The sequence below is a fragment of the Panthera onca genome, chromosome A2 (assembly GCF_046562875.1).
Source record: "Panthera onca isolate mPanOnc1 chromosome A2, mPanOnc1 haplotype 2, whole genome shotgun sequence".
Classification (NCBI taxonomy): Eukaryota; Metazoa; Chordata; class Mammalia; order Carnivora; family Felidae; genus Panthera; species Panthera onca.
Genome location: NC_138340.1, coordinates 53,692,025 through 53,708,107, shown reverse-complemented (window position 1 = coordinate 53,708,107; position 16,083 = coordinate 53,692,025). Strand labels below are relative to the sequence as shown.

General features: G+C 38.5%; 1 protein-coding gene across 5 annotated transcripts in view; it reads right to left on the bottom strand.

The window, feature by feature from the left end:
* PPARG (peroxisome proliferator activated receptor gamma) overlaps nucleotides 1–16,083 on the bottom strand; it is a 134,779-nt gene that overhangs the window by 13,172 nt on the left and 105,524 nt on the right. For all 5 annotated transcript variants that reach the window (XM_060631794.3, XM_060631792.3, XM_060631795.3 and 2 more), the window contains 2 exons: nucleotides 13,937–14,136; nucleotides 4,298–4,748 (listed from right to left, as the gene is read on the bottom strand). In XM_060631794.3, coding sequence (XP_060487777.2) covers nucleotides 4,298–4,748; nucleotides 13,937–14,136 — 651 coding nt within the window. The remainder of the gene's footprint in view (nucleotides 1–4,297; nucleotides 4,749–13,936; nucleotides 14,137–16,083) is intronic.

Here is a 16,083-nt window from a genome sequence, read left to right as displayed (position 1 = left end):
TTTTCTTGCCTTGAGCTCAGAGGAGAAAGAGAGAGAGGAGAAAAACTTGAGAAGAACTAGGTCATCTTTCTCAGCTAGCTTGGTTTGACAGCTGAGTAGACAGCCAAAGATGCTAAGCACCAGGCCAATCTAACTACCAAATCTAAAAGTATCAGCAGTTTCTATGGTTGAAGTTGAATGACGGTGATCTTACTATAGCAACTCCAGTTTCCTCAGCAAATACTTAGTTGGGTCAAATCAGATACTTTCACCCCCCAAAAAAAATCCTCTTTGTTCTTCTGGGGACCCTTTGCCCTTAATCTCCCTAATTCCCTACCACTTCACTCTTACATGATGCCCATCTCCCCATACTCCCTTCAGTCTAGGGTCATGATGCCTTCACCAGAATGAAACTCTTCTGTGATTTTAAGGCTAGCTCAGAATGAGGTCAATGGGACCCCTGCCAAAGAAGCTCTTCTTTCTGAAGCAATCCATAGACTTCAATGTAAACTACAGAGGAGAAAATGATCACTCTTGTCAAGATTGTGTAGGATCACAAATTTGTTTACTGGATCAAAGCCTCTTGCTTATATGAATGTTCTTCTTTTCTGGAAAACCCAGGATGGAAAAAAAAAAATAACTGAGAAATTACATGTTGTACTCTAATAAACCACAATCTGAGATACTGATCTCACTATACTACAGATAACTGGGATTCTGATCTTACTGGAGTCCAGTCTCTGGACTGGAAAGGCTTTGAGCAGTTCTTTCTCTGACCTATACCCAATCGGCTTCTCTGAGTAAAGAAGAGAATCAAATTCCTGTGTGTTGAGCAAACATGGGGTCCAGTTTATTCATTCTTATCTACTGCCTGTAGGTAGACTTCATCTACAAAAGCAAACTTTGGTCAGGGAAGGATTTGCCTTTTGTGATATGGAAACCAGTCAATGGTTAATTCTATTTTTAAAAGGAAGTCTAAAATTATTCACAGGGTTTTCTTCTCATTATAACCACAGGTATAAGATTTTAATCTATGGCTGGCAGCTACCTTCAGATTTCTTTCATTGTTGTCAGGATCCAATAAGATCTGGATATTGGATACTGTTAAAGCAGTCTGTAGAAGACCAAAAGTAATTCATTTTTACAGCATCTATATTTAAATTGTACCATTTAAAATTTTCATAATTAAAAGCCAAAGCCTGTAGTATCTATTAAACTGAATCAAGGTATTCAGTTATTTTTTTTAACCAATTAATGAAAATTTTAAAGCCTAACAAATCACTTTTTTTTTTTTAAATAATCTAGCTTTTAAATAATCCGTGAGTTATGGGCAGTAATAGCATCTTTTTCTAGATGAAAACACCCTATTCTTTCACATGCCTGTAAAACAATACTGCTCAGGTTCAAAAGTTCAGAATTATCATGACTGTTTCTTGTCTATCCTTCCCCGGCTAGAAATTAATCATGTTGAATGGCTTATTTCAAATGCCTCCGTTAGTGTATGTCTATGGTGGGAATACAAACTGGTATAAATGTTGTGGAGAACAATCTGGCAGTGATGTGACAAAAAGACTTAAAAATATTTATGGCCAGGGTGCCTGGGTGGCTCAGTTGGTTAAGCATCCAACTTCGGCTCAGGTCATGATCTCATCGTTTGTGGGTTTGAGCCCCACATCGGGCTCTGGGCTGACAGCTCAGAGCCTGGAGTCTGCTTCAGATTCTGTGTCTCCCTCTCTCTCTGCCCCATCTCCATTCATGCTCTGCTTCTCTCTGTCTTTAATGTAAATAAAACATTAAAAAATATATATTCATGGCCATCTACCCTGCAATTCCACTTCTGGTAATTTACAATGAGAAAATAATTTGGGGGGATGCCTAGGTGGCTCAGTCAGTTAAATATCTGACTCTTAATTTTGGCTCAGGTCATGATCTCATGGTTTGTGAGATGGAACCCTGCACTGGGCTCTGAGCTGGGCATGGAGCCTACTTGGCATTCTCTCTCTCTCTCTCTCTCTCTCTCTCTCTCTCTCTCTCTCTCTTTTTCTCTCTCTCTCTGTCCCTCCCCTGCTCATAAAGGAGCATGCATGCTCTCTCTCTCTCTCTCTCTCAGAAGAAATAAACTTAAAAAAAAAAAAAAGGAATTTGGACAGAAATTTACATATAAGAATGGTCACTAAAACACAAATTTAGAACACATATTCAATAGTTTTCTATATTCTTCTTTATAGGTTTTGTAATAAATTATAAGTAACCATAAATAGATAATTTAGCATGTAATGGTCCTTTATAAAATGGAATATTTCCTAGTCATTAGAATGGTAGTATGTGTGTGTGTGTGTGTGTGTGTGTGTGTATACATACATATACATATACACATACACATATACATATATATGGTACCACATGCATAGATACTTTCTAGGAGAAACGGGGCTTTGTTAATCTTATTTTATTCTGAGGACAAAGACTTTTACTTTTCACTCATACCTTTCTGTACTCTTTCAATTATGAAATGACCATGTATTACTTTTATTTTCAAAAATTAATAAAATATATTAAAGAGTATGTAACAACATGATTGGGGAAATGATTAAGTGAATAAAAGGAATAAAACATGGTATATATAGTATGCTTAGGAAAAATCTCAGAAATATATCAAATATTAATAAATCTAGTTTTCACTAAAAGTAAAATGTGCCTCAAAATATTAGCTAAGCAATATCAACTTGTTTTTCTCAACTGGGTTTTCAAAATTTAAGCTTTTTCTCCTAATGAACCTCAAATAAATTAGAATCTCATTCTTCTTTGCTGAATTAGTCATGGATCCGGGGAGGATCAAGGGTTAATCTGTTTAAATAGATTCAGTGAAGATATTAAAACATGCTGGATGGTAGTTTTTGTTACATTAAATATAATCCCCAAAATGTCACTCTTAAATGTGTTACAACGTGACACTGTACTGCAGGCTCCAGAGTTAACCTGCGCTGTATGTGTTATCTATTTGCACCCAAGTCATGTAAAGGGCAGTATTACTGTAGACTCTGGAGCCAGACTGCCAGAGTTCATAATTCTGGCTCCATCTTGTGTTAGCTGGGTAACTCTGGGCAAGTGATTGAACCTTTCAGTGCTCCGGTTTCCTCATTTGCAAAATGGTACTTACCTCACTGGGTTGGGAGAATTAAGTGAATGTGTATTAAGCACTTAGAATACTGCCTTGGACACAGTAGGTACTTAATAAGTGTTTGCTATTATTATTATTATTAACACATGATGCACCTAATTTCAGAAGCACTCTGCTCCCAAGTAATTGGACAACAAAGGATGACAGAAGGCACCGTGTTCTTAACAATACCTTGGACAGTTATACGCAGCTTTCGTCTATAGGACAACCAAACCCCCCTCCCTCCCACCACGTCAGCTTTTGCCAGATGATATTTTGTAGAGTACATACAAAAAGCTCACCTGAAGTCCATTTCAGTAACAAAAACTCATTGCTTTTAAGCAATTGTTTATAAACAAATTTTATAAAGAGAAACGACAGTAAAACTAACTTCTACTTAAGCTGGAAATGTGTGGAGAAGCCAATGAAAGTAGCATTTAGTATAAAATCTGGCTTTTGGAGTTGGTTAGTTAGATCATGTACTTACAAGGACAAAATTACAATGAACTGCTAAATAACTCAATTTATTTCTCTGTGTGCTCTTTGGTTCAGGTTGTATTCTTAATCACAACTAACCATCTCACAAAGGAACTTTCAGGGAAGCCATCAGAGAAGATTTCTGGAAATCAGGTAGATTTCCTGAGAGAGTGGGCAGAATTCAGTAGATAAATATTCCTTGATTCCTGATATTAGGAATGCAATTCAAAGTAATATCTTCCTGATGGTAGGGCAGAAACAAAATCTGCCCCAAACCAGTTAGTTGTGCTTTCTTTATGCCAAGTGAGCACTGACTTAAGCAAAGTTGTACATGTCATTACTTAAATGAAATGAAGAATATATTGGACTTCTGGAGAGAAGGGAGGGGAAGGGAAGGGAAGGGCATTTGTTTTCCATGTTTGGATTGGACTTGAAAAAATATTATGAAGGAAAAAAAAAAGCCTGGGTTGCTGACAGCCTTTAAACTGCAAAGTTGTGATATTCTTTCCTGGTATTTTACCTGTGTAGTGATGCTCTCATGGCATTAGATCATTGGCATTTTCTGTAGCAAAATGCAGTAAGTACAGAGGAAAGGATGAATGCTAAGGGAAGTCAAAATTCTTTCAGCCATCCCACCACAATCCCATCCCCTTTCACAGAAGATAAGAAGATGAATCTTACCTCCACTGAGAATAATGACGGCTATAAATATTGCCAAGTCGCTGTCATCTAATTCCAGTGCATTGAACTTCACAGCAAACTCAAACTTGGGCTCCATAAAGTCACCAAAGGGTTTTCTCAGGCTCTTTAGAAACTCCCTTGTCATGAATCCTTGGCCCTCTGATATGAGAACCCCATCTTTATTCATCAAGGAGGCCAGCATCGTGTAAATGATCTCATGGACACCATATTTTAGGAGAGTTACTTGGTCATTCAAGTCAAGGTTTACAAAACCAGGGATACTTTTAGCATACTCTGTGATCTCCTGCACAGCTTCCACTGAGCGGAACTGACACCCCTGAAAGATGCGAATGGCTACTTCTTTGCTCTGCTCTTGCAAGGGGGTGATGTGTTTGAACTTGATTTTATCTTCTCCCATCATTAAGGAATTCATGTCATAGATAACAAATGGCTGCAAAAAAAGGGAGAAAACGTAGTTGAGTTGGAGATTTCTAATTTAGGGTGAACAACCTTACCAGTTTCTTTATACACATTTGCTTTGTTAACTAGAATCTTTAAGGTCAAAAATAGTTTATGAGAAAATACTCTTAACTCTTGATTATTCCTCCTAATTGTCTTCCGGATCCAAACATATTTTACCAAGCTTGGTCTTCTTTTCTTTCGGCTTATACTGCAACAGTTTACCTATGACTGGCTAAGAGTTCCAATTTTGTTGTTTGGAGAGTCTTTGTTGCTGACTTTTAAAATCATACAAAATGCGTTGTTTATTTTGGCTTTCAATAGAATGTGTTTTTAACCTTCTTTCAATAAAAAACAAATCATTTTGGCAACTCAGGGTTGAATACATCCACTTGAACATAAAGTAATCTTGCAGTTTTAGATTAAATCTACTCAGATCTCAAATGAAACGCAGTGTGCATGTAAAATATACTTATAACTAAAAAGAAATCAGTCTGAAAGCAGATGAGAAATACCAAGCCAAGAAAATGTCTATTTCTTTTCTTAATGCTCTGGAAGCAATCTGTTTTAGAAACAGCCAGATGTTTAAAGCCTGTGGGTAAGCACTGCATAAAGTGGCAAAATTAAAAAAGGGTTTTGAACTTATTTTTCAAAATATCTGTCCTTAAAGGTCAAATAATCAATAAAACACATGGATCAGTTTATTCAAGTTTGCAATAGGCTGCCTTCAAAAGCAAGTTGCTAGTCATTAAGTGATCTTTCTCTTTCATTTTTCTTGTATAGAACTGACCAAAGTGTTGTGGTCATTGTGAAATCCTCCGGCTACTCTGATTGAGAAGGGGCAGCATTTTACATACATTGGAAATACTGAACTATAGAAGTTAAGCCCCAATCCCATTCAAATAAGCGTATACTTGAAAACACTGGAAGAAGAGTTGAGGGTATTTGGCTTATAGCTTGGATTCTGTGGTTAACTATGTGACTTTAAGAAAGTACTTTATCTTTCCTAGGCTCAAATTTCCCAACTGAGAGGGATGGATTAAGCTGGATATTTCCATTTCTTCTCTTGAAGATATTCTAGTTGCATTTCTCAGAAGCTGTGTGTGTGGTGTATATGTGGATTTGTGTGAGCGTGCATGTATATGCATGCACACTGAACATGACATTTCTCTTAAGCAGAGATGCTCAGAATTCCCTCCTGATGGGCAAGAGGAAGCAACAGAATGAGTGGCAGAAGGAGCCACCTTTAAGACCCACTGGTTTGGAGATTGTTAATCTCTACACAAGTCTTTGATTTTCACCATTAAGTCTATTCTACATTGAAGGAAATAACACTAAGGATTCTTAGATGTTGAGTAGATTTGCAAACTTGCATATTATTTCAACACCATTCACTGGAGTTATTCCAGAAATTCTTACTTTTCTAACCAAAAACTTCACTTCAATTGTATTGTTTATCCAACCCCAAAGGAGGGCAGATGTGTGGACTCAAGAATAGGTTTGCTTATTGGCTTTAATTCTTCAACTAAATTAGGAGCAAATAATGCTTACTATGTTTTTGGACACTCTGCTTGTATTTTTTTTTTCTTTTTTTCTATTTCAGGATTGATATTAATGAGAGAGGGGGAAAAAAAAGAGCAGATAATCAGTCACATCAGTTAAAATGTGCTGAGTTCCCCCAGAATGTCAGATTCTAATCATGAGAAAGACTTGTTTTTATAGAACTTAGTGGTTTCTGTCCTCTAGGAGTTTTGTAGCATATTATAAACTTATGTTAATGAAATACTGGTTTTCGTTACTGCCATGGGAATCTGATGGTATGGATACTTGAAAAGTCTACCTGTATATATAGAAGTACAAAATAACATGAATGTAAATCATCCCCTCTTCACATTGGAAAGACTGTACCCAGAACTGCCCACTGCAACTTCTGGATGAGCTTCTGCTCAACCATTTGGCTTCTTGGCACAGAATGTATGCATGAAATTCTTCCACCTCCATGTAAGCAATTTATCTGGAACTATGCCCTGATAAATCACCCTGTGACTCTTCCCCTTGACTTCCCCTGTCCCCTCATATAAAGTCCCAGGTTCCTGTTTTTGAAACTCTGTGATAGTTGAACATAGGGCACAAAATCCTGCTAATTTTCTCTCCCAATTTAACAACAATGTGACTTTAACCCCTTGGCAATCGATGTTGGTCAGGATTTCCTGGCAGTAAACACTCAAGGACAGAGAAAGGAATCAGCAGCCCCCACCATCATGCCAAACCATTCTGTTGTTTTTTTTAAAATCCCTTCAGCATTTGAAAAGTGATGAACTGGTAGAGAATTCTGGATATTGACATGCAAATGAATACCAGTGGATTTTTTTGTTTTTCCAAGATTATGCTGTTTTCATCGCATTTTTGAAGTCTGCACAGGCACTTTCGGCCTCCATGTAAATCTGTCAAACTGCAAGAGGGATCACCAGACATGGTCTGCCTGGAGACCTGCCTTTCTTTGCTACCAATTCACCGGTTCTTAGCCTGCAAACAGTTGCACGTTTCACCCTGGACCTCCTTACCCTGAAACAGTGAAAAGATAGTGACTCACCTGATTTACAGAGAGCTGACCTTAAAACCAGGTGGAATTTGGCTTATGTAACTTATCTTGGGTTATTAATTTAATTTTGCACTTCTGGTAAAATGTTCTACATAAAAAGGACTTCACTTCCATATTTCTGTATTTTCTACACATCAAAGGGAAGCCATCTAAGTTCTATTAGCTTGTACGGTATCATCTGATGATCTGCTGTTATAAGAGGAACCATATCATCCTCAAATTTGGTCTTAATGATTTTACGCCTCTAGTTTGGAGCTAAGGATGTATTTATCTTCAGACATTGTAGCAAATGGCCAGATAAGCACCTCTCCTTAACAGGAAAGAATGTTTAATTACATCTAGGACATTATCAGGGACAGATCCAGGTTTTGTGGGGCCTGAAATGCACTCAATCATTGGGTACATTTAATAACAACCGTTAGGTTCAATAATACAAATTATAAGAGCAAAATTGTTCGCGCCCTTCTCAGAACATTGGAAGGGGCTCTGTACAAAAGAGAAGCCCTGAAGGTTAAGCTTCATTAATTTATATAAAGTGAATCTGCCTCTGGCCGTAGTGATGCTTGTAATTCTCAAATATTGGGCAGACCAGAAAAAGGTGAGACTGACATGAAGAAAACTGCACTTCAACACAGTGTTTTTCTAGGGGAAGCAAAAACAGTTTCTGTAAGAGGAAATTAGTTTTCTTTAGAGAGATACATCAAATGTAATTGATTTTTATATATTCTGATTTTCAAAAATGGCTCCCCATATCAAAGCCAGGATGGGATTAAAGGTACTGTGTTATATAGATAAATATAATTATATTTAGTTACAGACCTCTTGCATGCCTCTAATGTGTAACACAAAGATCATGGAGGAAGCTGGCTTAATAATGAAAACAAAGTAGAGTAATAAAAGTTTACTTTTTTGACTGGAGAAGTAGAACAATAGTGTTCCTTAGCAGTCCATAACATCAGCATTTTAATATACAAGTTATGAAAGGGATTATGCATGAATGAATGCTGTAAGTTTACAGCTCTTTTTGAGTACTAAAATAGCAAGCTAAAGGAGATAAATGAGAGTCAACCAAAGCAAAGATTGTTCTGGTGATTGCTCCAATTTTGGAGACTATAATTAGTGTAAGAGACAACTCTACCCTCTCACAAACCATCACTTGGTGAACACGTCAGAGTTAAAACTGGCCTGAAAAAATGTGTGCCTCTTCTCATGAATCTCTCCTGATATCCTTAGTTTTCATGATAGCTTAGAGCAAAGGCTCAAGGAAGAAAAATTGAATTGTTGGGGCCTATCTTCTTCATTTTGTTTCCTTCTTCCTTTTTTATACTTCTGACTAGCTTTCACCCATTTAGAGATACCTGGTTCTTCTGGATTAGCTATAGTGGGTGAATGTGAATCAAAACTCATTGGTTGGGTTTCTTCAATGTCTTTTTGGTTTTGCCTGTTTCTAGTTTCCTCTTGTTGAGAACCATGGGATGTATAGAACCAAAGGGGTCTTCAAAAATCACCTACATCATCATTCTTTGACAAGGTATGAATAAGTTGAATGAAGCCAAGAGACTTTCCGAAGTCAAATAACTATTTACAACAAACTTTGAAATGGAACTAGATCTCCTGACTCATGATTAGTTCTTTTCCCTTTCTGTTGCTTTCTACATGACTTCCCCACTTTTTCTTTTTTAAATAAAATGACTATTCTGGAGGAATTTGGGGTTTTTAGAAGCTCTTCTATGGTGGGGTCCTGGAGGCAGGGCCTTTTGAACTATATTTCCTAGAAGTGCTAGTTTAGTGCTGGATGTGACTGAAGTTAAGTTTGAAAAATCTTGCAAATGTAATTCTGTTTTCCTGTGTGGTTTAGAGATTGAAGACAAATAAAAACTTAATGGGAAGAATTATTCACACTCTAATGAACTAGCACATAACCATAGCTCTTAAAAAGCCATCTATTGCCAGCCAAAGCGTTACTCAGCTGGCAAACAAGGGTGTTGGTCAAATGAATCTAGTCATTAAAAAAAAAAAATCCACATGCTCTTCTTAACTATATGCTATTTATTTATTGTCTGAAAGAACACTATTGGTTCAGATCTATCTTTAGCTATTCATGACAGTCCCGGCAGTAAAGGAATTTATTTTATTAACATTAATATATGGACTAATGATCCCAGGAGCCCAATTTCTTCATCAGCTATCAAAACAAATCAGCACTACTATCCTGTTCTTTATTTATACCTGGGCTCCTAAGTCTCTTTTCTCTGACGGTTTGTCTTGTATCTTTCTTCTCAAGGGAGCAAATTCCAACTCCCTCAGGCTTTTCCATAGATGAAGGAGAAAGAGACCACACTTTGTTTAGCTGTAAGTGTAGGATTTAAAAGAAGAGATATCTTCCCAACAGCTTGAGTTACTAAATTTGACAGCCATTGTAAATTTTAGAATAGGAGAATTTGAATGGGTACAGAATTGTTTTCACAAAAGGTGACGTTTCCATATTGTTTTTATTTGGTAGTTTCATATTTCACACACTATTTAGAAAAACCATTTTTATGATGGCACAGTTTGCTCTCATAATTATAAAAACAGTGACTCTACACGTACCCATCATAAGCAATGTGATGCTTTGGGACCCAAAGTCCAATATAGAACAAATAAGTTTTATTCCTTGTTTGCAGATAGAGTGCAGCCAGGGCCTCATCATCTCTCAGATATGGGATGAAAAGTTGTCAGGCGCACCAAGGGTTTTTCTATTTATTGTTTTATGACAAACCATAGCACTGAAAATGGTTTTTGAAAACCATTCTCTGTTTATTTTCATCAACAAACATGGGATCATGTGACAATGATACACCCAGTGTGTTCGGCACATCAGGGTAATATTCAAACACTGGGAACTTCCAAAGTCCATTCAGTTCTCAAATTGTCGTCATGGAACAGGCACCCTGGTTCTATATTCATGTTTTTCAGAGTTCAGTGGGATCTCTTAAAAGACGCTGCTGGGCTGGCACAAGCCACAGAAAGGGAAAGAGACTGTGAGAAGAGTCAATGCCATTCCCATTTGAGGGTGGCTAAAAGGCTTACTGCTATTGAAATTTCTTTTCCAGTTATCCATATCCAGTGATTCCATATCCCATCTGGCCCTGAGCCTAAATTTCCAAGCATTATTCTTTTAGGCAAGACAATGAAAAGTAGGAGTATCATATCCCAAAGATAGGATGTTAAGGTTAAGAAACATGGGAGGGAAGCAGAGCATTTAATTTATCTGCTCATTTATCTGTTTTGAAAGGTGTAAGTAGCACCAGGAAATAAGATACAGGAGACAGAAGTTTAATTGAGAAGGGAAAAGCCCTGGTTGGCCTAGAGGCATATGCTGGTACAGGTCCTGAGAGGAGAGATTAGCCAGTATCCCAAAATGAGATGGAATAGGCAATGGTTAAATTGAGCAGTAAGACAAATTTAAAGAATGGCCTCTCCAATAAAGTCATTTCCTTTTCCAAAGGTTTTGGGTAACAGGCCGTCCTTTATGCTGAACAGCCTCCCCCAGGCTTGGCCTAACCAACGCTAATGACATCAGTCTCAAGCAGGGTGTATAATGAGACCCAAGCTGTTCTACTGCACCAGCCATGGCCACTTTTCCACATCCCCTACCCTCTCAGGAGTCCATACTTCTGCATGACTTTTTCTATCAATGCAAATCTTAACTTTCATAAGTCCTGGCCAAGAGATAACATAACACCCCTGAGAGAGATGCTATCAAATAAATAACATGACCACGTAAGATAAAGAACAAATATCTAGTCTCATTGGAAATCACATTTTGGATTTTTTTTTCTCTCCCATATTCCTCTCTGAACTATTTCTTTCCACTAATGCTTAATTTGATTTTGCAAGATAAGGAGAAAAGAGAGAGCCAAACAATTCTATTTCAGTTTTGTGTAATCAGGGACTGGATTATTTTAATTTGGCCCAGTTTCTCTTTCCTTTTCCAGACCCTAACAAGAGGCAATTCTGCCTCTATCTAGACCATTAATGATGTCCAGGTTGGTTAGCAAATATTGGGCGAGTGAGAGGCTCTCTGTTCAAAGTCCAGAATTTCAAAGGGGCATAGGCAAGAGTTTTTAATTCAATTAAGCAAATACATTCTGAGTAACTGTTATGGGCAAAGCACAGTGTTAGTTACTATAGGGGAAAAAATGACAAACATTTGGCCTCTGAACTTGAGAAGCCCATAATCAAGCATTTTGCGGCCCTTTCTCTTAAAATCCTTAATACTCGGTTATCCCATAAAGAGTCTACAATTATCTTATTTTTAACTCAAAGATTTAGAGCCAAATCGCCAATTGGCGTGAGGTTTTAAAGTGATTTACAGTGGACTGGGCTCTCTGCCTTTCAGTGACAGGGAAGAGTATACCAGTCACTGGTAGTGTACATTTAAATTCTTGCCTACTTGGGGGATTTTTTTTTTTTTTTTTTAAATGCCTTCCTCCTATCTTCCAGGTACTATTATTAAATTGATGGGATTTCCAGCTTGGATAGCAGGTCTGGAGTGGGAGATAAAGAGAATGTGAGAAAGCAGTTCCTGGAAAAAAAATGGCCCAAGGCAAAAGTGTGGAGTAAACAGTTTGCTTTAGGGTTCTTTCCCTGTCCAGCTCCCTTCCCAGCTCCAGGCCTCCCAGCCTCCAGGTCCCTATCCCACACTGGCTCTCAGCAAGCTGCTAAAAATGTGCCTTACACAGTTAACTATTTCTAGCCATGTCACCAGTTCTCCTTTTATTTCCCTCCCTTCAAACGAACACAACTGTTTTCCATAGTCACATCAGCTACAAAGAGGTCTTCACTTGCTTTTGTTTTGCTGTGCCCCGATTTTTTTCATTAATGAATACACAGACTCAGCTTTACTAAGACCTATAGTCTGTAGTCCAGCCTGTATGTGAGACAGTTGTCCTAGCTGCTATTATTTGGGAGGAACAAAAGAGTAAAAGACAAAAATTTCCTGGCTATGAATATATTGGGATAGCAGGACAACGTAAAAGATTACTGTCATTCTAAAAAGTGATAAAAACAAATCATAAGCCAGCATATTTTCCCAAGGTGAAGCTTTCCAAGTGCATTTGTCAATTTGGCTCATTTCTAGCCAATGGGGAAGTAGCTTCCAAGAGGGGGTATCATGCTCAGAATGCACTGAGGTAGAAGCAAGGAGGCCTGCATCATAGGCCTGGTTCTGTTGTGTGCTAACTGCGTGATCTCAGGACAAAATGTCCAACCTCTCTGCACTCCAGTCTCCTCATCTTTAAAGAGGGAATAATAATAGGAGCTCTAGGATGGTTATGTGTCTTGAGCATAATGAATGTGTAAGAATTGTTTTTAATTGTGGAGAACTGGACCATACTGTTAAGGTATCAGTGACTCTCCTGCAGTCAGGAAACTCATTGTCCTTCAGTGTCCAAAGACCATTTGGCTCTTTACACAGCAATATCCCACTGGAGTTTTCTTTTTCTATTAGCTGATAACTACTCTAATGGTTTACAGCTAAAAGGAAAAAAAAAAAACCACATCGTGAGATAGTCATCAAAATACATTAAAGGCTAATGAATATTTTCCCCGAAATATAACTGAGTGGGGGACTAAGTTACACATATCTATAAAGTAACTGCATGCCTCTCCTGGAGGTGTTCATTTGAAAATAAATGATGGCACAAAAGGGCTTTCAAGGGCTGGGACGGTGTCTTCTGAACATGTTCTGCGCTTCTTACAACCCTAGGAACCTGCTGCAGATATTACAATCAAAGGCAGACCCCTGCCTGTGAAAACAGGTACAGAGATGTGACCCAGGTCACATTGCAAGCTGATGGCAGAACTGAAATTCCGGTGTAGCTGTGTTTTGTTTTAATACAGTTCCATGTTGCTTTCTCAGCTTCCTATCAAGGAAGAGTTCTGCTTTGGAACATCTGACTTAGTAACAATTATAGCCTATTCTGGGTTTTCCAAACAGTGGTAATCAAAGAGGCTGCAGATGTTTGGAATCTACGGGAGGAGTAGCCCAGGCAGCTCAGAGCCTCACAGAAGATAAAACTCACATACGTAATAAGAGGATACAGCCTCTAGCTGCCCAGGAACAATCAACAGAGCTACAGGGAAAAATACTTAGATGTATTTTTATGCCCCCACATGGAACTTTGTAAGAAGTGACTCTAGCAGTTCTCCTGAATTGTAAAATAATGGGACTGAATACCTTTTCCAAGCCTAGGTCAGGCCATTCCCAGAGAAAGCAGGGCTGCTGGGATGGATATAGTTGTGGCCAGTTATTCAGTTATTCAGGCTTTTGACTATTCTCAAAGAATTTGTTAGGAGAATTTGAAGGACTTTTTCCCTTTTCAAAATAAGTTTTACTTATCCTATCTGAAAACATTTCCTTTCCTGTGTTTCAGACACAGCCAGCAACATGTAACAGCCAACAGCTGAACATTGACTCTGTATATGTGTGTGTAACAGGGTGAATTATTTTCTCAAGGACAAAACAACAACAACAACAACAACAACAACAAGGAACCCAGCCACCCCAATGTAGACAGCAGAAGAGAACTAACTGATTTGTCTGTTGTCTTTCCTGTCAAGATCGCCCTCGCCTTTGCTTTGGTCAGCGGGAAGGACTTTATGTATGAGTCATACAAATGTTTTGCCAGGGCCCGGAGATCTGCCGACTCTGGATTCAGCTGGTCGATATCACTGGAGATCTCCGCCAACAGCTTCTCTTTCTCCGCCTGTGGCATCCGCCCAAACCTGATGGCTATAGAGGGAGAGAAATGACAAGGATACATCACTGAATTACTGCTGCTCTCCCCTGGTCCTAGTGCCCAGACCGTAGAAAGCCCCTCCTTCTCTCTGCCAATCTCAAGGTCTTGTTTTTCTATCTCCAACTTTGTTCACGTTTTTTATTTCATGGCAATAGCACAGGCTGTCGGTAAGAATTAAATTGTTCAGTTCTTTAATTAAAATAAAATTAATCCATGATCTTGCTAGGAAGGTGAAAGAATCTGAAAGTGTAGCAAAGAAATTAAAGTATATTTACTTACACATGAAATAACTGAGGACCAGCTCCTACTGATCCCTCAAGACCCAATTCAAATGTCACCTTCTTTGTGAGGCTTTTCTTGACTTCTTCAAGCAGCATTTATTATTTATTTGCCTGTACTCCAATAGCCTTTGGTACATACTTCAATGACAACGATTTCGAAACTGTGCTTTTTAATTTTTTTTTTTTTTTTTTTAATTTTTTTAACGTTTATTTATTTTTGAGACAGAGAGAGACAGAGCATGAACGGGGGAGGAGCAGAGAGAGAGGGAGACACAGAATCCGAAACAGGCTCCAGGCTCTGAGCTGTCAGCACAGAGCCCGATGCGGGGCTCGAACTCACGGACCGTGAGATCATGACCTGAGCCGAAGTCGGAGGCTCAACCGACGAGCCACCCAGGCGCCCCAGTGTGCTTTTTAATTTTATAGTCTATTTATCTCACTCTAGAACACTATCCTGAAGGCCACGGACAGTGTCTTAATCATTTTTGTATCCCCAGCCCTTAATATACAGTCAGGCCCTAAAAGGATCACAAATTCTTTCACAAATTGAAGGAAGGAACTGTGCAGAATTCAAAGTTGTACAGACAGAGGCTCTGTTCTCACAGAGTCTGTATGATTTATTTTGTCCATGTTATAAAGAAATATGGATGGTGCTTTCTTTCATGTTATTAGACCTTTTACATTTAGTAGAGAGAAGCCATAATCATTCCCCTGACTCTCTAGGATTACCACTTAATGATGTTTGTCAAAAAGACCATTTCCTTACTTAACATTTGGCTTCCTGTGGGGTGAGGAAGTGTAAAGAAGAAGAAAACTAAAGAAAGAAAGGCAAAGAGGAACATTTAGCAGAGGTTAGTAAGGTCTAGGTTGGGGGAAAAAATCATGTTTGTACCTCTTTCAACTCAGATGGTTCTTCCCTCCCCCACCAATACGATCTGCAAAATATTTTGAATAATGCTACCTTTGGGCCCCACTTTGGACTCTCTACATTTTCCCATAATAAGGACATTTGGATATCACAGCCAATATTACCCTGTGTGTAGCTCTACTCTTACACTTCCCATGTGGTGGCACAGTTGTGTGTTTTTGTGACCATTTCCCCTTGAGGGCCCAGACTGTCATATTCATTTATATCTCTAGCACTTAGTTGTGCTCTGTGGGTGGTTGCTGAATGCAAGAATGAATAAATGGATGATTCCCTGCTATATGTTATTATGCTAAAGGTAGCATTCTACCATAAACACATTTCCATCTGAATACTTAGTGAATTTCATTTACAACTGGCTAGAGGAGAGACTGCTGTGTACCCCTGAGTCTCAAATTCATATTCACTTCAGTTGACCCTATATAAGCTCTATCACTAACTAATACAGGTATTGTGTTTGGGGGGGTGGAGTGGCTCCTTTGTGGTCTCTGACTTAGAGGGGAAGAGAATCTTACCTCTCAGTTAGGATGCTTTTAAATTAAATTAGCCTATATCCATTTGGTAAATCTATCCTCTGCCCATGACCTCTTCAAACAGAAATCTTAAAACAATCACCATTTTTTGGTCAAAAATCTTGTCTATCTACTCACTCTTCCCCATTCTTTTTTTAGTTCCACAGGGATGGGCCATGAATGGTTGCTCACATTCTTATCACAGTCCCCCACCCTTCTGCC